Below are 26,145 nucleotides of genomic sequence, written 5' to 3' on the forward strand. Positions count from 1 at the left end.
TAACACGAATGGGTTATTTATCTTACCTTATAATTGTGCTGTCAACTGGCGATTGTTCTTCTCGGCAAGCTTTATGTGTCCAACTTCTGGCAGTTGTCTACTTGCACCCACAAGATGGGAAGTCATTTGTCCTTAGCATTTTCACTCACAATGGAATAACTCAGGGCACAGTGCTGCTTTCTAAAATGGCGTAACTAAGGGCAGAGCACAGCCTGCTCTCTACAAGCCTCAGGGTCTTCCATGGCGCCTGGCACGTAAGAGACACTTGATAAACATGCACTGAATGACTGGCTATGTGAGCTCATGAAAAGTGGCTGTCAGTCCCAGTCTTGCCTGCATAAGTGCCTGTTGACACTAAATTATAAATAAAGCAAAAACCAAAGGGAGGGGAGAGGAAAGAGGAAATGGGTAGGTAGATATCAGAAAATATAGTTACTAGTAAGTGTATAAGAATGGGAGAGGTGGAAGCAAGTTGGGGGAAAACTAAGATATGAAACAGACTATTCTGATTTGTAAGTTTATGACATCTTAAAAAAAAACAAATTTATGTGAAAGAAGAAAATTATGTATAACAAATTATGTAAACCTTGAAAAAAAGCATGGTTTATCCATGAGTTAAAAGGAACATCAAGTAAGTTAAAAATATAAAAGACCAAGAAAAGATACACGGATGGCTAAGGAACTATGTTGGCAGTTTATTAGGGCATGCCCTCCGCATGGGATGGATGTTCCGGGGGAGCACAGGATGGCTGGACAAGATCTCCTGGATCTTGTCCAGGCAGCTCTGGTTTGCTGCTACCCCTGCTTCAAACTCTCGGCGCTTCTCTTCCTTCTCCGCCTCTCGGGCTTGCTGCTGGTGGGCTATTTGCATCTCAAGTTGCTTCCTGTACTCCTGGGCTACACCACAGCGTCTAAAACATTAGAAATGTCAAATATAAAATTATAAAAGTAAGCATGTGGATTTGCTTAGAACATTACAATTAAGATATAACTTGTGAAACCAAATTAAGATTTCCAGTAAAATCAGAGTAAGAGCTTGTATATCTAAAAATTTTCACAATGAATTTTTTGGAAAGCCAGGCATGGTGGTGCATGTTTGTAATCCCAGACCCTCACAAGGCTGAGGCAGGCAGACTTAAATTCAAGGGCAACCCAGGCAATTTGGTGAGATTCTGTTTTGAAAAAAATTTTAAAAGGGCTGAGGATGTAGCTCATCACTTCCTGGTTTTAAAACCCAATAATGAGGAAAAAAATCAGGGAGAATGGTAAACAGATGAAAAACTCAATAACGGGTTTACAAAGGCATGCTACTTTGGCTTTTCATTTGTCCTTCCAGAAGCTGGCCTGTCTGTTCTCTTTTCTGCTTAAGATCTAAATAGGGCAGGCCTGCAGTGGTCTGGTACTGCTGAGGACTGGGTGGGTCATTCTACCACTCTGTTCAGTATTAACCAGACAATGTTTTGGCTTAGATAATATAAGCCACACGTTTACTATAAAGTGACATACTTAAAAATTTCTGAGATGTGTTTTATTGCAATAAAAAACCCACATAACAATATTTGCCACCTTAACGATTTTAAGTATACAGTATAGTAATTAAGTGTATTCACATTGTTGTAAAAGAGATTTCCAAAACGTTTCCATCTTGCAAATATGACACTCTATAAACATTAACTTCCAATTCTCTTTCCCCTCTCTTCCCTCAGCCCCTGATAACCACATTCTACTTAATGTTTCTGTGGATTAGGTATCTCATAAATGTGGAATGATACAGTATTTGTCTTTTTGTGAGTGGCTTGTTTCACTTAACATAATGTCCTCAAGATTCAACCATATTGCAGAATGTGACAGGATTTCCTATCTTTTGAAGGCTTAGTCCATTGTATTGATAATAAAAAATTCTGAGATGTCCCAAATTTACTTATAATGGCCCAAGGAGGGATGAGGGAAGAGATAAAAAAAGTCAAACAGTTCAAAGCTGTGGACCAATCCAACAAAAAGGTATAGTGATAAACCTTAAATCCTATCATGATCCTGTAAGTCACACCCAAGACCTGGTCCTTTTTCTGGCTAGCACCTATAATACCACAATAACTGCTTTTATTTCAGAGATCTCTTGATCACTAAAAATTTTTTTTTTTTTTTTTTTTTTTTTCCGGTACCGGGAACCGAACTCACGACCTTGCGCTTGCCAGGCAGGCGCTTTTTGCCACTGAGCTAAATCCCCAGCCCCGATCACTAAAATTTTATACATGCTACATTTTGTTTGGACTTTCATTTGTTAATGGATGTTTGGGTTACTTCTTCCTCATACTGTAAACAGTGCTACTGTGAATGTGGATATGAAAGTATCTCTTGGAGACATTGCTTTCAATTCTTTTGGAATCCCAGATTTCTGGATCATGTGCAAGTTCTACTTTAATTTTCTTTTTTTGTAAAGGAAACTCCATACTGTTTTCTATAGAGGCTGTGCCATTTCACAATTTATAAATTACATTTTTAATATTAGCTGTGACATAAGAAGAATTTTATTTATTTTTTGTCCCTAGTTCCTGATGCAGAGCTCCTAAAGCCCTTGGAACTTCCCAAGGGACAGGTGTTTTATCTGTTACTCTTAAGCATACCTTAGTCAAGGGGACTTGTGTGAGGCCCCTAGAAAACCTTAGGATGGGCTGTCAATATGGCACATTGTTCTCTGTGTTAAAAATCTGGTTGTGGGGGTAAAAATGATAAATAAAACCTAACTGTACCTTGCAAAATTCTCCTTCTCCTCACGGTCAAGTTCTTTAAGACCTTCATTTATGCGTTCCTGTTCCATAACACGTTCTTCCTGTTCTTTGGCTTTTCGTTGTACTGAAAAAGGCAAAAAGAAGTTATTTGCCAAATGCCTTGTTCACAAGACCTGCTCATATCTTTCTGGGCACCAAAGTCATACTGTCTTCAGGAGGGTGGAACTTGGAGTCACTGGGTTGGACCTTGGATCAAGAAGAAAGAAGCAGTTCTTGTATGCATGATCCACATTGCCTTCCTCTTGACAAATTTTTCTTATTCAAAGAGACTACAAAACAAATATTTTATAATAGGTAAAGTTCTTATAAGTTGATAAGAAAAACTGAGGCATCCCAATAGAAAATAAGACAAAGAAAGTAAAGGGCATGCACAAAAGAATAAATGCAACCAACCACATATTCCTAATCTGTGAGGGAAAATTATATACATAATGGAAATACTCCAAGTTGTGAATAGATAATTCCTGGGTTGTGGAATTGTGTTTGATTTTGTTTCTTTGCTTATAAATGATACCAAATATTCAAATTTTTCATGGTGTCCAATTATTTGAAATTATCATTGATGACTATAAAAATCTTTTCAGTTTGTAAATTCTCTTCTAAAATTTTTTCTAAAAATTCTATCTAATACTGGCTCAACAATTTTTGAATGCTATGATAATTCCTGGAGTGGAGAATTAATCAACAGAACCAGGATTAGTTTTCTTTTTTGGAGAGGGGAGGGTACCAGGAATCAAACTCAAGACCTTGCGCTTGCCAGGCACTGTGTCACTGAGCTATATCCCCAGCCCCTAGTTTTCCTTTACAAAGACCACTTGTATGAGATGTACTGTTACCCTGAAATTAAATGTGTCTATGTATTGCATCTCTGGAAGTGACAGAAATCTGACGGGAGCAGGTAACTCTTTCAAAAAACATTACTCTGTGACCAAGCTGAGGCTGAGGGAATAGTAGTGTAGTGTATTATACAAGACATACTATAACTATGAGATTAAAAGTAGCCATAAAGCCCACTTAAGCACCTCACAGGGTTGATACTATATGTCACTTGGCAGCACAATGCAGCCAGGTCCAGTGAGTTTCCTGAGAAAAGGCCACCTCTGCACAGATGTAATTTGCAGAAAACTTAAAACAAAGCATATCCTTGTAAGAATAATTTAAGCTTCTTTTATGAAGAAAACATTTAGTAACTGATATGGAGTGGATTCAGGCTAAAAACGGGGAGAATGTCCTAAATTTTGAGAATGTTCTCCAGATGGAAACCTTCCCGGTCAGCGGGTCAGCTGAGATGTGAGCAAGGCATAGTGAAAGCCCTAGCAAGAGGACTCATTTTGAGTGGAAGAACACAAGTATTTGAGCTGGTCTTGAATCTCAAGCTCAAGAGCCTCCATATGCAGAGAAAGCTTGCTAAGCAAAGATGTGGAAACAGGGAAACACCACTGCAAAGAAAAAAGGGAAGATAAAAGCGATGAGGGGGAAGGTATCCCACCTTCTCCTGTGCCTCATCGTCACTGTAGAAATGTAAAAGTAAAGATTTTTGTGGGAACCAGCTGGCTTCTGACCCATAGATAAGCAGCATGAGATTGCCCGGAAAGGAGACGCTGGGAATGTCTGGACATTATCTCCTGTCCTTGGGAGAAAGAACACCTTGTGTTGACACAGAGCGCCTTCCCCTCCTCTGTCCATGAGCGGAAGACCTCCGCATTCCTGCACACACACACACACACACACACACACACACACACACACACACACACACCGTCATAGGGAACCAATAAGTGTAAAGAACAATATAAACTAACCAATGCTATCTGCTTCTGTAGTGACGCTTGCAACTCCCCTCCTTTGTGGTTTTTCAGGTTAAAAAGCCAGAGCTAACCTGGCTCGGGGCTCTCTGTTCCTGCGAGTTCAGTGAGCCCCATGCATGCTTGGTGAATAAAAATCCCCTTGCTTTTTGCATGAGAGAACGTCTCTTGGAGTCTTCCTTCATGCGGCGAGTGTCACGACCCTTACAGTCACCAAGGTACAAGGGATTCAAATGCTGTATCTTCCCTTTAACTTTGAGAATATCTCCCCTGGTGCTGCTCAGAATCTGTTGCAATATAAATTCTTCATATACATTTAAAGTTTACAAAAGAAAGTACCTTACTTTAATTAATTTTTGCCTCACTCCCAGTATATCATACACACCTACTTAAATATCTTGATTGTTACCTAAACCTAAGTAAAGGCAAACAACGAAATAACTGTAATTCAGTTGCTTACACTTTTCTTGAACTTGGAGTTCTCTTGTACACATAACTTCATTCATGAGTTGTTTCCTTGCCTCCTTTTCAAGTCTCAGCTCCTTGTCCTTCTCAGCTAACTTCTTTTGCTTCTCTTCCTCTAATATTCTGTCCAATTCTTTCTCCTGAGCTTTTTCTTCCTCACGTCGCTGTACCAAATATTGAAGATATATCTTCTGTTCTCTTACCGTATCTTCCTACATAAAAATTAGAATTTTTATGTGTGACAGTGATACTAATGAAACAATTAAGTTTAAAAATAAAGACACAATCTCAATCTTTTAGAGCCATCCACTAAAATATTAGTAGCTGAACTATTATATCTAGGGTTTACTTCAAAATACTGAAGATTGCTGGTGGCTGCAGATGAAATCTGCATGGTGGTGGACACCTATAATCCCAGCATCTGGAAGACTGGGGCAGGAAGATCACTATGAGTTCAGTGGCAGCTTGAACTATACAGTGAGATCCTATAGAAAGCAAGCAAGCAAGCAAGAAAGAAAGAAAAAGAAAGACAGAGAGAAAGAAAAGGCCATTAATTGATGACTTGTGAAGCTAGGTGGTAGATATATAGGGACTCATTATGCTGTTTTTTGTATCTGTTTCACAGTATTTTTTGAATAAATTAATTAAAATATTTTCCCAAAGTATTTCTCAAAGCAGTTGCCAAATCATTTTCAATGATAAAGGTTATTTTTCTTTAGGTTGATGAAATCTTAACCTTACAAAATAAGTCACTACAACTATTATAGCACTGTCTCCCTGAGTGGTAATCACCTAATAATTACACTCTAGAATAATGTAGGGAAACTTTAATAAGTACTGGGAAGAACTGAGGGTGTAGCTTAGCTTTAGAGCATTTACTTAACATGCACAGGTCTTAGGTTTCATCTTCACCAGTTCGAGGAGGGAAACAAAAGCACTGAGAGCTGAGTCTCATCCCCAGAGCCTTCACTTTAGTGGAAAATTTTTAAGTTTCCCAGGTGAGTATAACGTGCAGATGCGGTAAACAACTCTTGGCTTAGAATGCATTATTTTTAGTTGATTACTTCCAAGTAGCAGCAATGATCTCATAATGTGATTTTTTTATAATACTAAGGATTGAACCCGTGCATGCCAGGCTCCCACAGTGAGCTACAACCTCAGCCCCCTTTATTTTAAGACAGGGTCTCACTAAGCTGTCCAAGTTGGGCTCAAATTTGTGATCTTCCTGCCTCCTGCTCCTGAAATGATAGGTGTGCATCACTGAGCCTGCCATGAGTTCATCTAAATAAGAAAAGACAGTTAACCAACTAAAAAATGGGCAAACAAGGTCAATAGACTTCCGAGTTTTCCAAGGAAGATGTACAAATGGCCAATCAGCACATGAAAAGAAGTTCAACATGATTAGTTTTAGGGAACTGTAAATCAAAACCATACTGAGATATCACTTCAGATGTATTAGGGTGGCTAAAACAACAACAACAAAAAGACAATAACAGGTGTTGATGAGCATGTGGAGAAATCAGAATCCTCATGCTCTGCTGGTAAGAACGTAAAATGATGTTGCCATTTTGGAAAATAGTTTGGCAGTTACCAAAAGTTTAAACATAGTTACCTATGACCCCACAATTCTACTCCAGGATATATGCCCAAAAGAAATGAAAACATATGTCCACATAAAAAGTGTAAATGAATGTTCACAGCACATTATTCACAATAACCCAAAAGTAAAAACAACCCAAATGTCCACCAACTGGCATGGATAAACAAAATGTGATATAGCCATACAGTGGAATATTACACAGCCAAATAAGGAATCAATAAAATGATACATGTTATAACATGGATAAACCGTGAAAACACTATGCTAAGTAAAAGAACCCAATGAAAAGGTCATATAACATATGATTTCATTCATATGATAATCCAGGACAGAGAAATCTATAGAGACAGAAAGTAGGTTAGTAGCTGCTTAGGGGCTCAGGGTAGGTAAGCAGAAGAATCAGTGACAATGTTCTAAAACAGACGATGGTGATGGTTACATAATGCCTACAAATACACTAAATTCCACTGAACTCTGCACTTTAAATGGGTGAGCTGTATGTTACATGAATCATATTTCAATAATTATATTCTTGGGGCTGGGGATTTAGCTCAGCGGCACAGCACCTGCCTGGCAAGTTCAAGGTCGTGAGTTTGATTCCTGGTAACAGAAAAAAACCAACCCCCCGCCAAAAAATAATTATACTCTCAAAAGAAAATGATTCAATTGAAAACAGAAACTTAATAAAAAGTACAAGCAAGTCAGTTAGTAAATGGGCAAGAGACATTTCACTGAAGACTATGTACAGATGCCAGATAAGCACATAAAAAGTTGTTCAGCATCATTTGCCATTAAAGAAATGCAAATTAAATAAATGTTAATGGGATATCACTATACATCTACCAGAATAAAGATATCACTACACATCTTTCACGATAAAGTAACAACAGTTACAACATCAAATGCTAATCAGAATGTAGGGAAACTGGATTGCTCTTGCACTGCTGGTGGGAAGTACAACTATCCTGAAAAACAATTTTACAGTTTCCTCCCTTTCTTTTTCCTTCCTTCCTTCCTTCCTTCCTTCCTTCCTTCCTTGCTTCCTTCCTTGCTTCCTTCCTTCCTTCTTTCCTTCTTTCCTTCTTTCATTCTTTCCTCCCTTCCTTCCTTCCTTATTTCCTTCCTTCCTTCTTTCCCCTTCCCCCTTTTCTCTCTCCCTCCCTCTCTCCCTCCCCTGTCCCTCTCTCTGTTGGACATTAAACCCAGGGGATTACAGTGCAAACAAAACACTGTACTCTACCACTGAGTTACACCCCATACCTCAGCCCTTTTGGTTTCTTCATAAAATTAAAATGCAACCATCCTATGATCTAGCAATTATACTTCTGGGCATTTATCCCAAAAAATGAAAATGTGTGTCCACAAAAAAACCTACAGTCAAATGTTCATAGTAATTTTACTCAGAATAGCCATAAACTGGAAGCAATATAAATATCCTTCAACAGGTGAGTGGTTAAACAATTTGTAGTCAACTTATACTATGACTCCTACTCAAGAATAAAAAGAAATGAACTGCTAATAGATAGAATAGCTTGGATAAATCTCCAAGATTATGGGCAATAAAAAATTCCAAAACATTATATACTATATGCAATAAAAAATTCCAAAACATTATATACCTTTGTGTAACATTATTGAAATAAAACTATCAAAAATGGAAAAGGCTACGGTTTGCAAATGGTAATTAAGGAGAGGGCTAGGCAAGAGGCTGATTAGGAAAGAGCTGTATGGCACATCCTTGTGGTGATGGAAATGTTCTGCATGTTGACTGGATCAATGTCAATATTACAACCTTATTATTTGTTTTAGGGGGAGTACTGGGAATCAAACTCAGGACCTCACACTTGACAGGCAGGTGCTGAGCCACTGAGCTATATCTCCAGCCTACACTAGTCGCTTTACCTAACCCCAAGATCTTACGTATCCGTAAGTTTCAACTCAAATGTCACTTTCTCAGTGATGTCTTCTCAAATTCCAGAAGTTCTCAAACTTCAGTGAGCATGAGAATCACCCAGGACTGCTTGTTAAGACACAGACGTCTTGTTCCTCCCGAGATTTAATTTGGGGATTCTAATTCTGGAGCCTGTGGATTTGTTTTGTCTCCTTTGGGTGGTGCTGGTGCTCAGAGCAGCACCGTTATACTTTGGGCCATTTTCCACGTGACTGAGAACTCAACAGGAAATCCTGTCCAGCACCTAGCAAGCACTAAGTAAATATCTTACTCTTTTTTGCTTCTTTTTATCTGCCTCTTCCTGTAAATCTTGAAGGGCTCTTTGCACAAGTTTCATGTTCAAATCCTGCTCTTCTCTGTATTCCTGCTGAATATATTCCATCTTCTCTTGTAAGGCCTTCTGCAAGACGTTTCTAACTTCCTGTTTTGTCTTCTGTTTGTTTAGCTTTTTTTGTTCATGTTCAAGTTTAACCTGTGCATTGTCCTCTTCCTAAGGTTGAACAATAGTAAAGATAATGCATCAATCACTATAAGACAAGACGTGCTATATGAAATGAGACTCAGGGATTTCTTAGAAACTAGACTTATGCAGACACACACACACACACACCTAAATTCAGAGGTACTATAAGAAATAAAACATCTATTCATGGCAGTCAGCAAGAGAGCTTCAGAGAATTGCTGCATCTGTATGTGATTATTAGGTAGTAAGTAACTGTGGATTTTGAAAATGCAAAAAAGTACAAAGAGAAGTCACCTTTAATCCCAGTACTCTCATCCACCACTACTCTCAATATTTTGGTGTGCTGACCTGTGTGCATCTGTGCATGTCTGTACATCTATGAGGTGTGACTGAAAACTATGGTGAATATTTAAATTTTTAAAAATGTATTTACAGTAAAAGACACGTTGCCTTTAATCCTCCTCAACATACCTCCCCCTCACTTCCAACATACTTATCCCACTGCTTTTGCAACTTTCTCAAGCAGTTCTGGAAGTCCTTTTTCTAAAGTGTCTTCAGTTGCACTGTCATGGCTGCTTCAATGCCCAGCTGATTCAAAATGTTTACCTTTTGAGTAAAAAGTTGCACGGTGCCAGATCTAGTGAAAAAGATAGATGAGAACTCAGCATAATGTTTGTAGGAGCCTGCCTTTCCCTTGGCTGGCACTGGGCCGCAGCATTCACCATCGAGTATTTTTTGTCACATCTCAAAAAGACACTCATGAAACTAGATTTTCAGAACTGCTTCAGAAAGTGACAAGAATGATGGGATAAGAATGTTCAAAGCAAGGAGTATTTTGCGGAGGTTCATGGCAATGTCTTTTACTGAAATAAAAATTCTAAAATTTAAACATTCACTATATTTCGATCCTACCTCACAGATTTGTATACATTATTAAACAACAGTAAGAGTCCAAAAATGGAAATGTGCTCCCTGTAAACCTGCGCGGGCCCTCAGGCACACTGTACGGTAACGAGCCTGCAAGTTATAGTCCACCCAAGAGGCCCTCCCCCGCTCGCGGTGCAGGAAAATGCCCACCAGCAGGCGCGCCTCCTCTTCTTTCAGCCGCTGCGCCGCCTGCCTTTGCGCCTGCCTGCTGGTGACCTGGGCGTTCAGCCCCAGGCGCGTGTTCTCCACCAGCTCCTTCTGTCTCCTCTCTTGTTGGGCTTCTCGCTTTTCTTTGGCTAGGCGGTCCTCCTCCCAGAGCCTTGCGAACATCTGCTCTTCTACCGCTTTTTGCCTCTTCTGCTCTTCATTGAAAGCGATCTGTGCTTTCCGCTCCTCACACACTGTCTTCTGATGGATGCAGAACAATTCATTGCGGAGCTCTTCGCAGCGTTCCCTAAAGAACGGTTTTGAAAGAGACAGTCTTTCGTGAGGCACTGCTCTCTTTCGGCACATACCTACAGTCCTTCACAGCAGTAAAAAGACTCAAAGACCTGGACGTCGGCCATCTGTGCACAGGAAACACGAGGGAGCAGCAGGGAGGCAGGCGCCAGGAAGCCCCTGCTCAAACCCAGACACTGCAGTCAGGAAGAACAGGCTCTGAGTCCTAGTTTCGCCATTTCCTGTGTGACTGTGGATCAAAAACTGCCTATCGGAGCGTGTTTCCTAATCTGTAAGATAACTGCCATTCAAGCTTCTAGTACAGATGAGAGAGAACAGATGTGAGTACCTGACAGATGGGGGCACAATAAATGGTGAATATTACCTATCACTATCACTCTCAGTCATGATCACTATTACTGTAGAAGAAACAGAGGAGTGGTGCGTATTGAATTTTAAGTGTTAAAAATGGAATGGGTCTATATAGGCCAGGCTTTTGTGTACAACAAGGAAAGAACTGCGAAGGGTATATCCAGTAGTGGCAAGCAGCTATATTGAAGATCATAGGAAGCTGCGCTTAGGGCAAGTCTGTGCCCACAAAAGATAAGGCTCAGACACAAAAAGGTGGCAGGGTGACAGACAGTACCAGCGCTGTATACAGGCCATAGCACACAGAAATGGCAATAGCAACATCACACTTAGATAAATTAGGCTTTTGGAGTTGAAAGGATTTGCATCTCAGCCCAGGAACCTCCGCTTGAATCTGTAGTGTGATTAACATTCGGAATGACTGACAGGGTGCTGAGTCATTTTAGGGGCTCTCAACAGCATTCACTCTGATCTTAACTAATGATTGACGTATTTATGGGGTGAGAATAGGGTGAAAGTGCCTAAGGTCAGGCTAGGAGATCCAATATGCACGTGTTCTCACATAAAGTATCAGAGATCTGCTGGGTTTTTGTTATTTTATTTTCTACCTCTCTTAGGACAGTGGAAGCAGGAAAGACCATAGGATACTGCTTAGAATTAAGTGGGTGGAAAGGAGTGATGGCCGACGTCCAGGTCCCTCAGCTCCACTCTTTATAACTGTACTATTTAGTGGATTAGGGTTAGTTAAGAGACACTGACTGCTACCACTGCCAAGGAAAACGCTATGGATGGGGTCAGCATGTCATGGTGAAGCTTCCACATTGCTCCTATAACTCTGGCAGGGCAATCTCACCAAAGAGGTTCCTCCCCAAGTTGAGCAAACATCCCTATTGTTGCTGCCCTACTGCCTTTTCACACCCAGCCTGATGCACCATTCAGGAAGAAATGCTTTCAGGAAGTGTTCAGATCTCATCCTTTCTTTCAGCTCAGTAAGTCAGATGTCTTCAGAAGTTCTTCCTTGAGCCCTCTATGGTTTGCATATGCTTTACGAAGGTTCATGTACTAGAAGTTTGGTACTCAGTGGTGTTGGGAGGGGGTGGGACTTTAAAAAGGAGGGGCCTAGTGGGAGGTAATCAGGCCATGGGCACCATCCTCATGCATGGATTAACGTTATTATGAAGAGCAAGGCGCCCTCCCCATCTCTTGCTTTTTCACTTGCAGATGTGCCCCCCTGCACACAGCAGCTCCCCTTGCCACTTCTCCATCATATTATGCCACTGCCAGAGGGCCCATGCCAGGACACTGGTACTATACTATTTGGACCCGTCACCAGAATAGTGAATCAAATAAACCTCTTTACTTTATAAGTTGTCCAGCCTCAAATATTTTAGTTATAGCAACACTAAACAGACTGAGAGCCCCATTTTAATTTCAGGGCTGTGATTCTCAACACCATATGCATTTAAAATTACCTAGAGCTATTTTCAAAATTCTTTCCTCCCCTCTTCCCAGGGCAGATGAGTGAATGACTAAAACCAAATATTTGGGGGTGGAAACTAGGGAACTGTACTACTTTTAGTGTTTGTTTAATAAAAACAACTGAAAACCCCCCAAAATGCCTGCCATAATTTGTAATCTAATCATTAATTATGCAAAGATATAGAACATTTAAAAGAAAGCTCACAATGTAGCAAAAGGATAACATAAAATAAACACTGGCAAATTGAAATTCATTGATATTTTAATAATTGGCTTTGCGAAAGACCCTTTGAAGAGCCTCAAAAGACAAGCACAGATTAGGAAAACATTTCACAAACCACATATTTGACAAAGGACTCACCTAGTATATATAAAAAAACTCTCAAAATTTAACAGCTAGAAAACCACAATCTAATTAGAAAATGGACAAAACAGCAGAAACATTGCATAAAAGAGGATGTACGAATGGCAAATAAGCACACAAAAAGTTGTTCAGTATCACCAACCATTAAGGAAATGCCACGTGAGCTCAGGATGACGTATCACTACAAACTTACCAGAATAGCTAAGAGACAAATAGTGATGAGCTAGGCATGATGGTTCACATTCACAGTCCCAGAACTCAGGAAGCTGCGGCAGGAGGATTAAAAGTTCAAGGCCAGCTTGAGCAACTTAGTGACTTTGTGAGACTCTGCCTCAAAATAAAAAAATAAAAAAGCACTGGGAATGTAGCTCAGTGCAAAGGTTCAATCCATAGTACTGACAAAAAGAAAAAAATGACGATACAAAAAACTACTTCAATCATATATTCCTGGTGGGAATAAAAAGAAGTACAGCCACTCTAGAAGTTTAGCAATTTCTTTAAACACTAAATACACACATATGCTACAGCAATAGCATATAGCAATGATCCTAAAGAAATAAAACTCATGCTTACATAAAAACACAAATATTTCACATAAATATTTCTTTAAAATTCATTTATAATAGCCTCAAACTAAAAACAATCAAAATGTCCTTCAATAAGTGAATGGCTAAAAAAATAAGTACATCCATGTAATGTACCAGTAAAAGACAAACTAGTAACACCTGCAACAACTTTGAAGGACTTCAAAGGCATTATCACATTGAGTGGAAAAGGCTAACCTCAAAAGATCACGTATAATGACTCCAATTATACAATATTTTAAAAATTGATGAAATTATGGAAGTAGAGATTTAGTGGTTGACAGGGGTTAGGAATGCTGTGGATGACTGGGATGAGGGATAAAGGGTTGCAGCAGGGAAACCTCTGTGGTGATGGATGGTTGAGTATTTCCTTTTTTCTTTATTGTCTGTTATATCTAGTTGTTCCCCCAGAGCCTCATGCAGTTTCTTTGCAGTGCGGCTCCAGAGGTAGCTGGATCTAGGGTATGTGATGCTGGGATTAAGTGTGTGATGCTGTGATTAAGGATGCCCCACCTTGGATGTGGGGCACTAATCAATAAGATCATAGAATGGATAGAATATAAGGGCAACTTCTGCTACTACTGCTGCTGCTTGCTGTTTTCTGCCTGTCCTGCCATGCCATGGACTATTTCTCCTCTCTGGCATGCTGCCCTGCCTCAGAGCCAGCTGATTATGGACTGAAACCTCTACAAACTGTGGGCTGGAATAAACCTTTCTTCCTTTAACTTTGGGTGTTGGGCATTGAGTCTTAGCAATGAGAAAAGTAACTAAGATACCCTCCAAAGCTTCAGCACTCAAATGGAGCTTTTGGAAGATAACTGGATCATGGGTGTGTGATAGTAGATTAGTTCACTGATGAGTTGATAGCTGCTGTGATATTGGAAAGTTGAAAAGTGAAGTCTGGTGGGAAAAGGAGAGTCATTGTGGATATGGCCTGGAAGTGTATATCCTCCTCCCTTGATGGCTTGCTGCTTCCTGCCTCACATGTCCCTTGTCATGCCACCCTGCCTTGGAGCCACTCAACTACAGATGGAAACTGCTACAAATTGTGAGCTAAAATAAACTTTTTCTTCTTTAAATTGTAGGAGTCAGGTATTGGGACTCCACAATGAGAAAAGTGACTAAGACTTTTTTGGCACTGGGGATTGAACCCAAGGCCTTGTACATGCTAGGTAAGTGCTCTTCCACTTAACTATATCCCTCAATCTTTTAACATTTTGAGACAGGGTCTTACTAAGTGGCCCAGAATGGCCCTGAACTCGTGATCCTCCCAATTTAGCCTTTCAAGTAACGGGGATTACATGCTTGAGCCACTGTACAAGCAAACAGATGTGTATCTTGAATGTGGTAGTGTTCACAGAAGCACACACACATACTGCACCACTGTCAGTTTCCTCTTTCTAATACTGTACTCAGTTACACAAGATGCAACCATTGAGGAAAAATGAGTGAAGGGTATCTGGGACCTCTGTATTATCTTTGCACTTTCCATGACTATACAATTGTCTAAACATTAAAAACTTAAAAAAAAAAAAAAGAAATCACTGGTTATCTTTTTTGTTATTATTCATTCATTTTGTTATTATTACTGAAAATAATTTTGTTGTATAAATGATGAGATCACTGATAATGATCCACTCCAGGTATCAAAAATTTTAGGAATCTCACCAAGTATACATCTAAAGGAAATGAATGTATTTATCTATATCCACCAAAAGACAAGAATATTCATAGCAAAATAACTAAGAGTCTTCATAAGAATCCAAACTGGAAACTAACAAAATGTCTATCACCTGGAGAACAGACAAATATACTGTTATAGTCATATAATAGAATATAAAAATAAACAGAAGAAAAATTATTTTGTTTTATGTACATATTAAAGCCTCACTTATACTTTTAGTAATGGGACCTAATATAGTATCCTTACTCAAAAATATGTTTGCTGTTCTGCATCAAAGAGTTGGATGTTTTGCATTAAAAAATAGTGAAAAGAATTTGCTTTCAGGTTAATTATATTACTGCAGAATGATTTATTTCTTTAAAAATACTAACAATTTAACTAGCAAGAAATCAGAAGTGAAATCTGTAATATGCTGCTAAATTCATTAATTTTTTAAGAGCACAAATCCCTTATGAGCATTCTTTTTTTCTTAATATAATAAGAAACAATTCTAAGAAATAGAAAGTATGAATAGGCCATTGAGAGTTACTTTGCTAGTTTCCCCACTACCTTCTCAGCATTTTCTTCCACATAGCAAGTAGGACAGATGTCCAAATCCCATTGAGAATGGGACTCTAGATAGGCTGGAAAATCTAAGTCAAACATTAGTTTGGCCGCTACAAGCTTAAAGACCTAGGCAAATTCCTACCTGTGAAACTACATTTCCTATCTGCAAGACAGGGCAAGTGGCAAGTCTCTCTGGCCCTGTGTATCCCTATTCTGGTTTTCTTTATGGCCCTCTTTCAGCAGCTCCCCCTGTAACCTGTACTCATACTCCCTGCAGTAGCTTACTTTTCCTGCAGGCCTCTTGTAGGAAGGATTAGGGCAGTCTGCACTGTTAACAGAACCTTTATGGAGTTGCTGTCAATAATAGAGAGATTTCAAAAGCTTTTCTCTGATCTCTCCATGTACCTGGTTGTCACCTAATGACCTTTGGATTTCTGACCTACTTAAATTTTTAATACTGTGAAAAATGAACGCTTGTATTCCTTCTGTATTCTGCCCAAATTTTAACCCAGGGTTTACATTACTCTTGGACCATCTGTTCCAGCTTGCCTCACTCATAGTTGGTGACCTGATGACCTAAGTGACATTTGTTTTTCCTAAGCTAATCAATCTATTTTTCTATCACAGAGTCCAGCACAAAGAAGGGGCTCAAAACAATTTACTGAATGTGGAGCAACCCATCTGGGACCCCTCCTGTCTCTCAGGAGCTATTCCTATCTCCGACCCCACCCCCAATTTTCCTACTCTTAACCTCCGTTGTTCCTTAGAATTCCTTCTTCAACTTCAGGGAACATGAACTCAACATATCCGCCATCTAGCATTTCCCCTCAATCATCTTGGAAGTCCCACCAAGATATCTGGAAGGAGAGGCTGCCAAACTCCAAGTGATCATACAGATGGAACCAACAACAAAGGTGCCAGACACCTTTTCCCAGGATCCACTAGATCGACATCATCAAGGGAATTTAAAACTACTAAACTGCAAAGTGACTTCTAATCAAGGTCCATTAGTTTAGCTCTCTAGAGAAGGCCCCAGACTGTGGTTTCCCCTATACTAACGCTTCTCAGCTCAAAGCAGCTAGATGGAAACTACGCCCCTTCTCCCTTAACCACAGTTAGGGATGTCTGTTGGGGGTGGGTACTATGGACAGCTAAGTTGAGTAGAAATATAGTGGGCAGTCAGGCAGGGCTGGGCCCTCCAGGCAGTGAGTCAGTGCAGAAGATGAGAATGCATCAAACCTGTGGCTGGAGGTAGATCTGAAGAAGATTAAAGTCACAATGGCTAGAGTTACATACTTCGCTAAAGGACAAACAAATTTGAAATTATTGGTATCACCCTTTGGGATTTCCCCTTATCTCATTAGGAGTGGGTCATCCTCTCCCACTCACTAAGACTAAGACTAAAGACAAGACTAAGGCTATACGTTATTGACCAAGGTTAATGATGTCACTCATACGCCCTTGCTACCATTGGATCAATATTACCTAAGCAACTATAAAACTTCATTTGAAAAGTGAGCTCATTGGCAACCCATTCGGGACATCTTCTGTCTCTCAGGAACTATTTCTATTCCCATTCCTTTTCCCCAATAAATGTGAAAAAAAATTAAATTATTGAATGAACGCTAATGACTATGTTATAAACCCTTCTGGATAATATTTGAATTTTACTGTTCTTTTTGTTTTGTTTTGTTTGTTTTTTGTCTTTTTGAGACAAGGTCTCACTATAGCCCAGGCCGGCCTTGAACTTGCAGTGATCCTCTTGCCTCAGCCTCTTGAGTGCTGGGATTACAGGGATATGCCACCACATCCAGCCTAATATTTGAATTTTAAAAATCTTTTCTGAAGATAAAATCTTAATCAGTTACTCTAAAATTAAAAGGCACATGAAGTAGGTGATTTTGGACATTTCATGGGTCACATCATGTAATCATCTCTGCACGGAAAGGAGCAAAATAAACAAACAAACCTCATAAATAAGACAGCAATTTTATCACCCTTTCAGAAGTATAAAACATACTAAAAATATGGCTGAAGAATGTAATTAAATTATACATTAGGAGTATGATCTTGCTCTAAGAGCTGTAGCTCTAGGGAGACATTGAGAATTTTTGGAATATCTTTGCTGTAAAAGGTAAGGCATCTCTTAGTTTGTGAAGCTAAAAGCATGCAGAAAGCTTTTGATGATGTGATGCTATAGGTCATCTCAAACGATAGTCTTTCCTACACATCTTCCAACTGTAAGTGCACAGCACTGGGCTGAAATTAGGGCACAGATTCAAGAACCTATATATATATAAACAGATGCAGGCAACCACAGAATCAGAGTGAGTACACTGAAGGCCCAAAATCTAAAAATGGGATCACCGTGGCTAGGGATCGGAAGTGAACAGAAGTCCAGGTGATTAGACCCTGAGGATCAGAATACAGGCATTCACTAAAGAACAGGGAGCCTAATACACATTCAGCACAGATAGAGACAACAGCAGTAGGGAGCAGGCCCAACTTAATCAAAGAATTCCTAGGACAAGGCTTTAAAAAAATTTCCTGCCAGCAACAAGAATGAGGTAAATAGCCAAAATCAGTAACAAAATCACTTGGTACTTCATTCTAATTGGGAAACAAGCTCAGAACACTATAGCTGAGTTTTCACACAAACTCAGTACCTGTGTTTTCAGTTATCTATAAATATAATTAGCAAAGCTTAAACCTATGATTACTATGCACACTCCCCTATAATTTACTGTAATTTAGAATTTCTCAATCTTTTTTACTATGCCAAATTCAGAATCTATGTGTTTCACTACTCCATTACCTGAATTGTTGGTCTAACTTTTCCGCCACAAAATCCTGTCTTTCTTTTTCTTTCTTCTCTTTCAATAATCTGGTTTTCTCTCTCATTTTATCTTTTTTCTCCTCAATGGTTTCTCCTTTCTGTTGCATTTCAATAAAATACTCATTTTCTTCTGATGCTAAAAGTTCACGTAACCTAAAACAAATAGACAAAAAAATTAAAAGTGTCACACGTTTTATTGATTTTTGCTATAATAAGTATCAAAATTGTCAAATCATAAACTTTGTAGCAGAAAAAGATCACTGTAGCCTTCCATAAAATAAGACACTGATCTGTGCTATATTTTATTTGGTCATATACAGGTGAACTATGAAATATGTATCTTCAACAAACGAAGTAAAATGGACAGATTTCAGTTGAAGAAACAAAATATAAAACAACATATTCCTTTGGGTTCTATCAAAAGTAAAAAATTCATAAGCAATTGTTACTGATTCAGCTACGAATAACTCAGCCATGATCTTGACTATACTTGAATTCTTGTCTATTTGTGTGTGCTTGCATGTGTGTGTGTGCGCACACAGTACTGGGCGTTGAACCCGGGGTTTCATATTGAGCTACATCCCCAGGGCTTTTTTGTATTTTTCATCTTAAGGCAGGGACTTGCTAGGTCATTAAGTTGTTTGCCTAGAGTGGGTTTGAATTTGCGATCTTCTCGTTGCAACGTACTGTACCAAAGGGCTGAGATTTTACAGCCCTGCATCACCATGCTTGCCTCACACTTGATTTTCTGACAGGGCAATATCAAGGTGTGGTTTCAGAAATGCCTTGTAGTATGGGCCACCAGGTTTGTAGCCTTACTTATTTCGTCTTTCTTCAGTGTTGATGATAAACCCTTGCATGGCATCTTTAATTCTTGCTTGCACAAGGCTGTTAAGAAACTTGCGGTCAATGCGCTGGTCCCACTCAACTTTGAGGCGATCCTGCTCAATTGACTTAATAGAAGCCAAAGTAGCATGATGCTTCTGGTGGCTGCGTTGGATTCTTTCCAAATGTTGCTCAGTTCCTGGGCCTTTGGGAGGCTTGGCTCTCTTAAAATAAAAAAGAAACTATCACTTATAATAAACCAAATATCAATAGGATATTTTCAATTAATCATGACCTTTACCAATACTCATACTCATACTAAATAAAATTGGGCATAAAAAAACTAATACATCTTTTAAAAACTGAATACAGCTTAAGCACCTAAGGAGTAACCTGTTTCATTCTGAGCTTATACTTAAAATGTCATAATATCAGTATCAAATACAGATGCTCCTTGTCTTTTGATGGGGCTACTTCCTGACAAATTCATTGTAAGATGAAAATTCCATAAATAAAAACATGTATTCAACACACCTAACCCACTGAACATCACAGTTTAGCAACACAGTACACTGTGGAGAGTATTTCATATTCACCCTCATGATCTTATGGTCACTGAAAGCTATGACTTGATGCTCTTCCCAGCATCTTGATATTATCACACTAGTTATTGGTAGCCTTGTGTCTTAGTTACTTTTTCATTACTGAGACAAAATAGCTGACACCCATAAGTTAAAGGAGGAACAAGTTTATTTTAGCTCACAGTTTTTAGAGGTGTCAGTCAACAGTAGACTGGTTCCCAGGCAGGGTGGCATGGCAAAGGAGAAACAGTCAATGGCAGGGCAGGCATGAAGCAGCAAAGCAGTGAGCCTCTCTTTCTTTTTATATTCTATTCAGGCTGCAAACCACACCCAGGGTGGGCCTAATCCAGTTATCACACACCCATAGTCAACATTCACACACCCTAAATACAGCCATCTCTGAAAAGCCCCACCAATGAGCGCATGAAGCTTTGGAAGGGGACATTTAGATACAAGCCATAACATCTTAGAAAAGACTTAAATTCAAAATTCAAAGTAGGGTATCTATTGAATGCCTATTGCTTTTGTGACATTGTGAAGTAAAAAAAAAGAGGGTCAAGTCACAGTGTATAAATTGTATTTTTAAAGTGTTTGAAAGGATAAACTTCATATATTTGTAGGATTCTAGAGAGCATTTAATCAAACCCATGTGCCCAAGGTGCTTCAAATAGTAAAGGCAGACCCGGATAGAACAAGAATTAGAGGTCTTTAGCCAGGAGTGGTGGCACATGTCTATAATCTCAGCACTTGGGAGACTGAGAGAGGAGGATTGCTGCAAGTTCAAGGCTAGCCCTGGGCTACATAGTAAGTTCAAGGCCAGCCTGAACTATATACTGAGACCCTACCTCAAAAAAAGTTAGAGGTCTTTTCATTCCTTATCTTGATCTTGACATCAACTTTACATATTGTTATACCACAGTACCGCCATCAAAATATGAGAAAGGGGCTACCACTTAAGTCTATAGGCTAAATAAGAAGGGGTGGTCAGAGAGTGAGAGAGAGAGTTGTGACAGTGAAGAACTAAGAAAGAAGAAGCAATGAAGAGAGGAAGGAGGAGGGAGAGCCAGGAAAAGAAAAATTTTAAAAAGCTGTGGTAGAGCATTATTCGTATTTCTATGGTTTGCAGAAGTTTGGGTACAAGGACTTTGTTCCTGACGTTTTGAGATAGCATCCATTTCTGTAAACGTATTTTTTTAAATACAATACAAAAACCATTAAACAGTTGCAAATGTATGCACATTTTGAATACACACTAAACAAAATCTTACAGAGTACTGTACAGCTTCTCCATTTTTGTGTTCCTACCATTGAGCACCATTCCTACCTCAGTACAAATGGATGGGTGAATATACAAAAGTTTCTGGATGGATTTGATGCTATTTCTGAATCTCCTGCAGCCACTATGGAACTGATACTCTGAGCTTTATGTTTTCTTTTCTTTTTTTTGGTATTTCTCCGGTACCGGGAACCGAACTCACGACCTTGCGCTTGCCAGGCAGGCGCTTTGCCGCTGAGCTAAATCCCCAGCCCGTTTTCTTTTCTTTTTCTTTCTTTTTCTTTCTTTTTCTTTTTCTTCCTTCCTTCCTTCCTTCCTTCCTTCCTTCCTTCCTTCCTTCCTTTCTTTCTTTCTTTCTTTTTCTTTCTTTCTCTTTTTCTTTCTTCCTTCTTTCCTTCCTCCCTCCCTCCCTCCCTCCCTTCCTTCCTTCTTTCCTTCCTTCCTTCCTTCCTTCCTTCCTTCCTTCCTTCCTTCCTTCTTTCTTATTTATTTTTAGTCTTAGGGATTAAACCTAAGCACTCTACTGCTGAGCTATACTTCCAGTCCAAGGTTGATATTTCCGGCAACAGTTTTATTATTTCATCCTTAGGTAGGTTGTGAGCCTTTGGGGTGCTGATTCACAGTGAAAAATTGTTGAACTTATGAAGCAAAGAGTCATCCTGATAAATTATATTTAAAATTTATCAGTGTCAGGATTAGCAAAATATGGATGCTTAGTACTTGTGATAAAATCTCCCGGGAAAAGAAAACCAATATGTGAAGATAGCTTGATGAGAGATTTTGGGCTTGGGGGTCACATATAGGTACCTACATGTAACTGAGCAAGATGAGGCCAATCTGAAGTGGGAGGGAGACTGAAGATATTGTTGGGTGTTATATGAGAAGTAGCCAATCTATATTAGAACCATTTGGAGCCAGTTAACTACTATTCTCTAACATTTTGGCATTTTGTGAATGCAGAATCTGTGACAGCAAGGCAGAGCAGGGCCACAACAGGAACTCAGGCTCCTGGTATATATGTGGGCTGAAAATAGGAAACATGAGCTAAAGTCATCCATAAGCAATTCTCTTGAGTTGTCAGGACAGGAACTAGGCTCTGTGATACCTTTTTTTCAAAGAGAGAAATTGGGGTGAAGGGCAGTGGAAAACAGCATGAGCAGTAGCTAGAAGACCAGGAAGCCCTTTAAGGCTTGAGGCTTTCTAGCAATGCTCTAGTCTGGGAAGGTCTCAGTCTCCAAATGAATAAAGTGTGACCTAGAATTCTCTAACCAAGTGATGCTAAACTAGGCCATCTTGTTATTGTTCAAAAATCTGTATTGCTTAGTAGAAATACAATATAAAACATATATGTAATTTCTAGTAGCAACATTTAAAAAGTTAGAAGAAATTAATTTTGATAATATATTTTAATTTAACCAATATATCCAAAATATTATCATTTCAACATATGACCCTAGGAACACTTCAAGTGGTTAAAAGCCTATGTGAGTCAGAAATGGTGGCATACACCTGTAATCCCAGCACTAAGAAGGCTGAGGCAAGAGGATTGCCACAAGTTCAAGGCCAGACTGAAGACTCTATCTTAAAAAAAAAAAAAGCCATGTTGTAGCTAGTGGTTACCATATTGGGCACTGAAGATCTGAAACACGCTGAAGGCAGGATAACACAGGATTTACTAATGACTCAGTATTTTCAAGGTCATTGAAGGCTTTTGTTACTATTATAGTTTCCAGAAGTACAGTTTACAGTTTAATGTTTTAAGAAGAATAATGCCTTCAACCTAAATTTAATTCTGACATCCATCCACCAGTGTTCAGCGAGTTACTTAATCTCATTGAGTCTCAGTTTTCTCATTTGTCATATGAACAAAATTAATGCCTTTCCAGTGTGTATTTGCATTACATTTTAAATTGTTTTCTCCTGGAGAACTGTTTAGGGTGCAAGCCTTATCTCTTAGTGGCTATAATTCTTCCTCTAACATAATTCGGTTACCCTCTAACATCTATATTTCTTATCACACTCAGATACCTGAGGAACATATGCACCAACTCTGGCCTTTCCCTTTTTCTCCTAATTCTTCTATAAGCACAAGTCTTCAATATCCCTGCTTTTTTTATTTGGGGGTATTTTTTTCTGTTCCCTAGTGGTTTCCAACATAAGCAACAGCCAGCAGCCAACAAATGGCCTAGCCCCCAAGCACTGTGTTTGGATATAGGACCCAAAGAAGATCAGTATCTTTCCTTCATTAAATCCATCTAGATTATTCCCGTCTACTGCCTTCCAGCTCCTTATCTTATAGTACTTGGACCTACAGAAAAAGGAGCAGGTTCAAAGATTGACTGAAATTTCCTGTGTGCACAATGGAGAATAATACAATTGTATCCTTGATTGTCCTTGATCTTTTTTCCACAAACTGCCATTACAAAGAATATATAATTTACCATTAATCTTTAATGGTTCATGCATGAGCAAGTTGGTTCTGCAACTAGTTGATGTTCTGTGAAGGCAGGGATAATGCTTCTAATGAAAAGTAAACTTTCCAGGTCACTGGACTCACTTTTATACCTTCCAAGTTTCTATGCACACAGCAGGGGCTCAAGGAGGAACTGTAGCTGCCTGATGATACAGGCAGATTTTCTGGCTTGTAGAAACTAATTTGTAGGAACAAAGTACTATAGGTGCTTAGACCAATAGTTTTAGGGGTTCTCAGCAAGATCTATCAAGCTCTGCAACACAGAGCATTCCCATGGCCTACCACTATCACCCCAACCTTGGAAGCCACCACGTGGTGTGGTCCGCATGGGTACTTCTGCCCGCTGCCCAGTTACTGGTTCAGTTGGCAAAGGAAAGGTTCCATAGTCACACATATCCTCTCACAGTTCAATGCCCCTTTCACAGACGACTTTCCTGAGGGCACAGGATCAGCTCAAGACCATTCTGCTGAATCACCACCACCCCAGATCCGGGTGCTTCCCACTCAGTGCCTTTTCCATGTCTTGGAGACTGAAAATCCCCAAGATCTCAAGTAGTGATTCTCCAAATACGACTCTTTATGTGCTGACTGGAGGTTGGGTGGGAGAGGAAAGTGGTAGGGAATGAATGGATGGGGGATAGGTAGGTGAGCCACCTTACGTTTCTTTTAAAACTCAACCCTCCGTATCCTCCGTAACTGTTGTCCTACAGAAAACCCCAACTAGGAAGACAGGCTGTGCTGTGCTAGGCTGGAGGGCGGGGAGATGGAGAAAACTACAGGGTTATGCATCCGTTATCTTGCGCTTACCATGATCACCACTTTGGGAGTGGGGCCCTTGATCTCTCGCTGTACAATACCAAATCGCTGGCTGTACATCTTTGACTCCTGTTGGTATGACTGCGACGAGGAACTACAGTGACCTGCGGAACCTGCCTCCTCTACCAACGCAGATCTGGTTGCTATAGTGAGCCTCGAGGTGAGAGCAGTGGAGGTGGGCGGGTCAAGCGGAAGTCGGTCTCGTTGCCATGGGGCCCACAGACGCCAGCACTCGCAACTTCCTCTTGCAGCCCAGGAGTTGGGTCTGAGCCAGCAGCTGAGTTCCCACCCCTGGCCAGACCGCCACTGGCTCCTCCTGGGCTCAGAATGGCCGGAAAAAAACCCTTTAACCCGAGGAAAGTTGAAGGTCTAATTATAATTCCATTCCACCCTATTTATAGACTGTGATGGGTCTAAAAGCACAAGGAAGACGTGGACATTTTGTGGGAAGACTAAATTTTGTACCTAGGTTATTCGCAATAATGGCGATAGTAATCATCACAAGACAACCTTGTATTTGTGTAGTTCTTTACAATTTGCAAGATATTTTCACAGATACAACCTTTAAGCCTGACGATTATCTTACAGGGTTGATGGAACAGCAGGTATTACTATCTTCATTTTACATCGAAGTAGATTTAAGGCCCAGGGAGCCAAAGTGCTTTATCAAATCATCCAAACTGTAATAATAAATCTCTTAATAAAGTCATTCTACTGCACTGGGCAGAAAACAGGACTTAGACGTCGGGTTATCCTAGGAAAGGGAGATCAAATGGGCTGGTGGGGGCACTGGTGTGACCTGGCTGGGCACAATTTTTTTTAAAAAGTCTCAAACGAGGGGTCACTGTGGACCAGAGTCAGGATGCCGCTTAGAAGTCCAGGTAATCGGTTCCTGAGCATCAGGATACTAGGCAGGAGAACCGGCAACACAGATCAGGAAACTAGACTGGGCCTTGGCGTGGGTGGAAACCACAGTTGTATTTCCCATCAAGAGCAAGTTGGTAGTTAGTACCTAAAAGCCAATTAAGAATGACACTTTGGTACTCCCATTCTAAAGTAGGGGCCACAAAGAACACTAACTAGAACACAAGAAAAGTATCAGTAACTACGACAGTCACTGAGGTATACTAATAACCGCCTTAGGACTAATGTTTACACCCTCTTAAGGTCGCAGTAAATTAGCATTCCTTAATCGTTTGTAATCCACCTGCTTCGGATTTTCTATGTGGTACATTTCTAGATTTGGATTCCATTTCCTGAATTGCTGGTTCAGCTTTTCACAAAATATGTCTTTCTTCTAATAATTTCATTTAATTATTTTTTCTCCTCCTATAATGCTTCTTCTTTCAATTGCAGTTCGGTAAAATACTCATTTTCATTTACTGTTAAGAGTTTACGTAGCCTGAAACAAACAAAAAAGAAAGAAGTTAGGAAATTGTCTGGGTTCCCTTGACAGTGTCCTGAGGGGCTATGGCTCCTGGATGTCTGCATTTCGGTTTTTAAGGGTTCTGGGCCACTAATGAGCCTGATCCCACCCGCTCGGGGAAAAAACACTGAAACCAGCGTCCGGCACCCTCCAGCCCAGCGAAACTGGGGAAGGGTCCGATGTGCCGTGATGTTCAGTTTTCAGCGGCGACGGCGACGGAAAGGCCCTGGACAGCTGGCTGCCTTCATAAGCTCCATTTTCAGTTCTGAGGCTGTCGTGCCGCGCCTTCTCCCTGGGCAAGCCTGGCAATTTAACTCTAGTGTTGCCTTTTTCTCCACTATTTGAAGAGGGACAGTCGCTGCCTTCTGACCTCAGCCCACAACGGGCCTTGCGCCCGTGTAGAGGCCCCGCCCCATTCCTGCCGGGCCAGCCACAGGTGAGGGTAATG

General features: G+C 40.0%; 1 protein-coding gene across 2 annotated transcripts; it reads right to left on the reverse strand.

Annotated features, from left to right (window-relative positions):
- Nucleotides 1-675: 675 nt before the first annotated feature.
- Nucleotides 676-24,469, reverse strand: Cfap53 (cilia and flagella associated protein 53). Of its 2 annotated transcripts, XM_005372915.2 has the most exons (8): nucleotides 24,263-24,468; nucleotides 19,120-19,349; nucleotides 18,280-18,453; nucleotides 10,151-10,454; nucleotides 8,882-9,100; nucleotides 5,055-5,271; nucleotides 2,751-2,853; nucleotides 676-911 (listed from the first exon to the last, which is right to left on the reverse strand). In XM_005372915.2, exons 1-8 carry the CDS (start codon nucleotides 24,329-24,331, stop codon nucleotides 683-685), a joined length of 1,545 nt encoding a protein of 514 aa, XP_005372972.1. In that variant the 5' UTR covers nucleotides 24,332-24,468; the 3' UTR covers nucleotides 676-682. The 2 variants fall into 2 exon arrangements, with proteins under 2 accessions (XP_005372972.1, XP_013366160.1); XM_013510706.1 differs by lacking the exon at nucleotides 8,882-9,100 and having other exon boundaries at nucleotides 24,263-24,469.
- Nucleotides 24,470-26,145: the final 1,676 nt, after the last annotated feature.

This window comes from Chinchilla lanigera, unplaced genomic scaffold (genome assembly GCF_000276665.1).
Source record: "Chinchilla lanigera isolate Chin_1 unplaced genomic scaffold, ChiLan1.0 scaffold00001, whole genome shotgun sequence".
Classification (NCBI taxonomy): domain Eukaryota; kingdom Metazoa; phylum Chordata; class Mammalia; order Rodentia; family Chinchillidae; genus Chinchilla; species Chinchilla lanigera.

Coding starts and splice junctions, on each gene's coding strand:
- Cfap53 (XM_005372915.2), bottom strand. CDS start 24,331: ATGTACAGCCAGCGATTTGGTATTGTACAGCGAGAGATCAAGGGCCCC. Junction 10,455..18,279: donor AAGTTAGACCAACAATTCAG/GTAATGGAGTAG, acceptor ACCGTTCTTTAG/GGAACGCTGCGAAGAGCTCC. Junction 9,101..10,150: donor AAGAGGAGGCGCGCCTGCTG/GTGGGCATTTTC, acceptor GTTCAACCTTAG/GAAGAGGACAATGCACAGGT.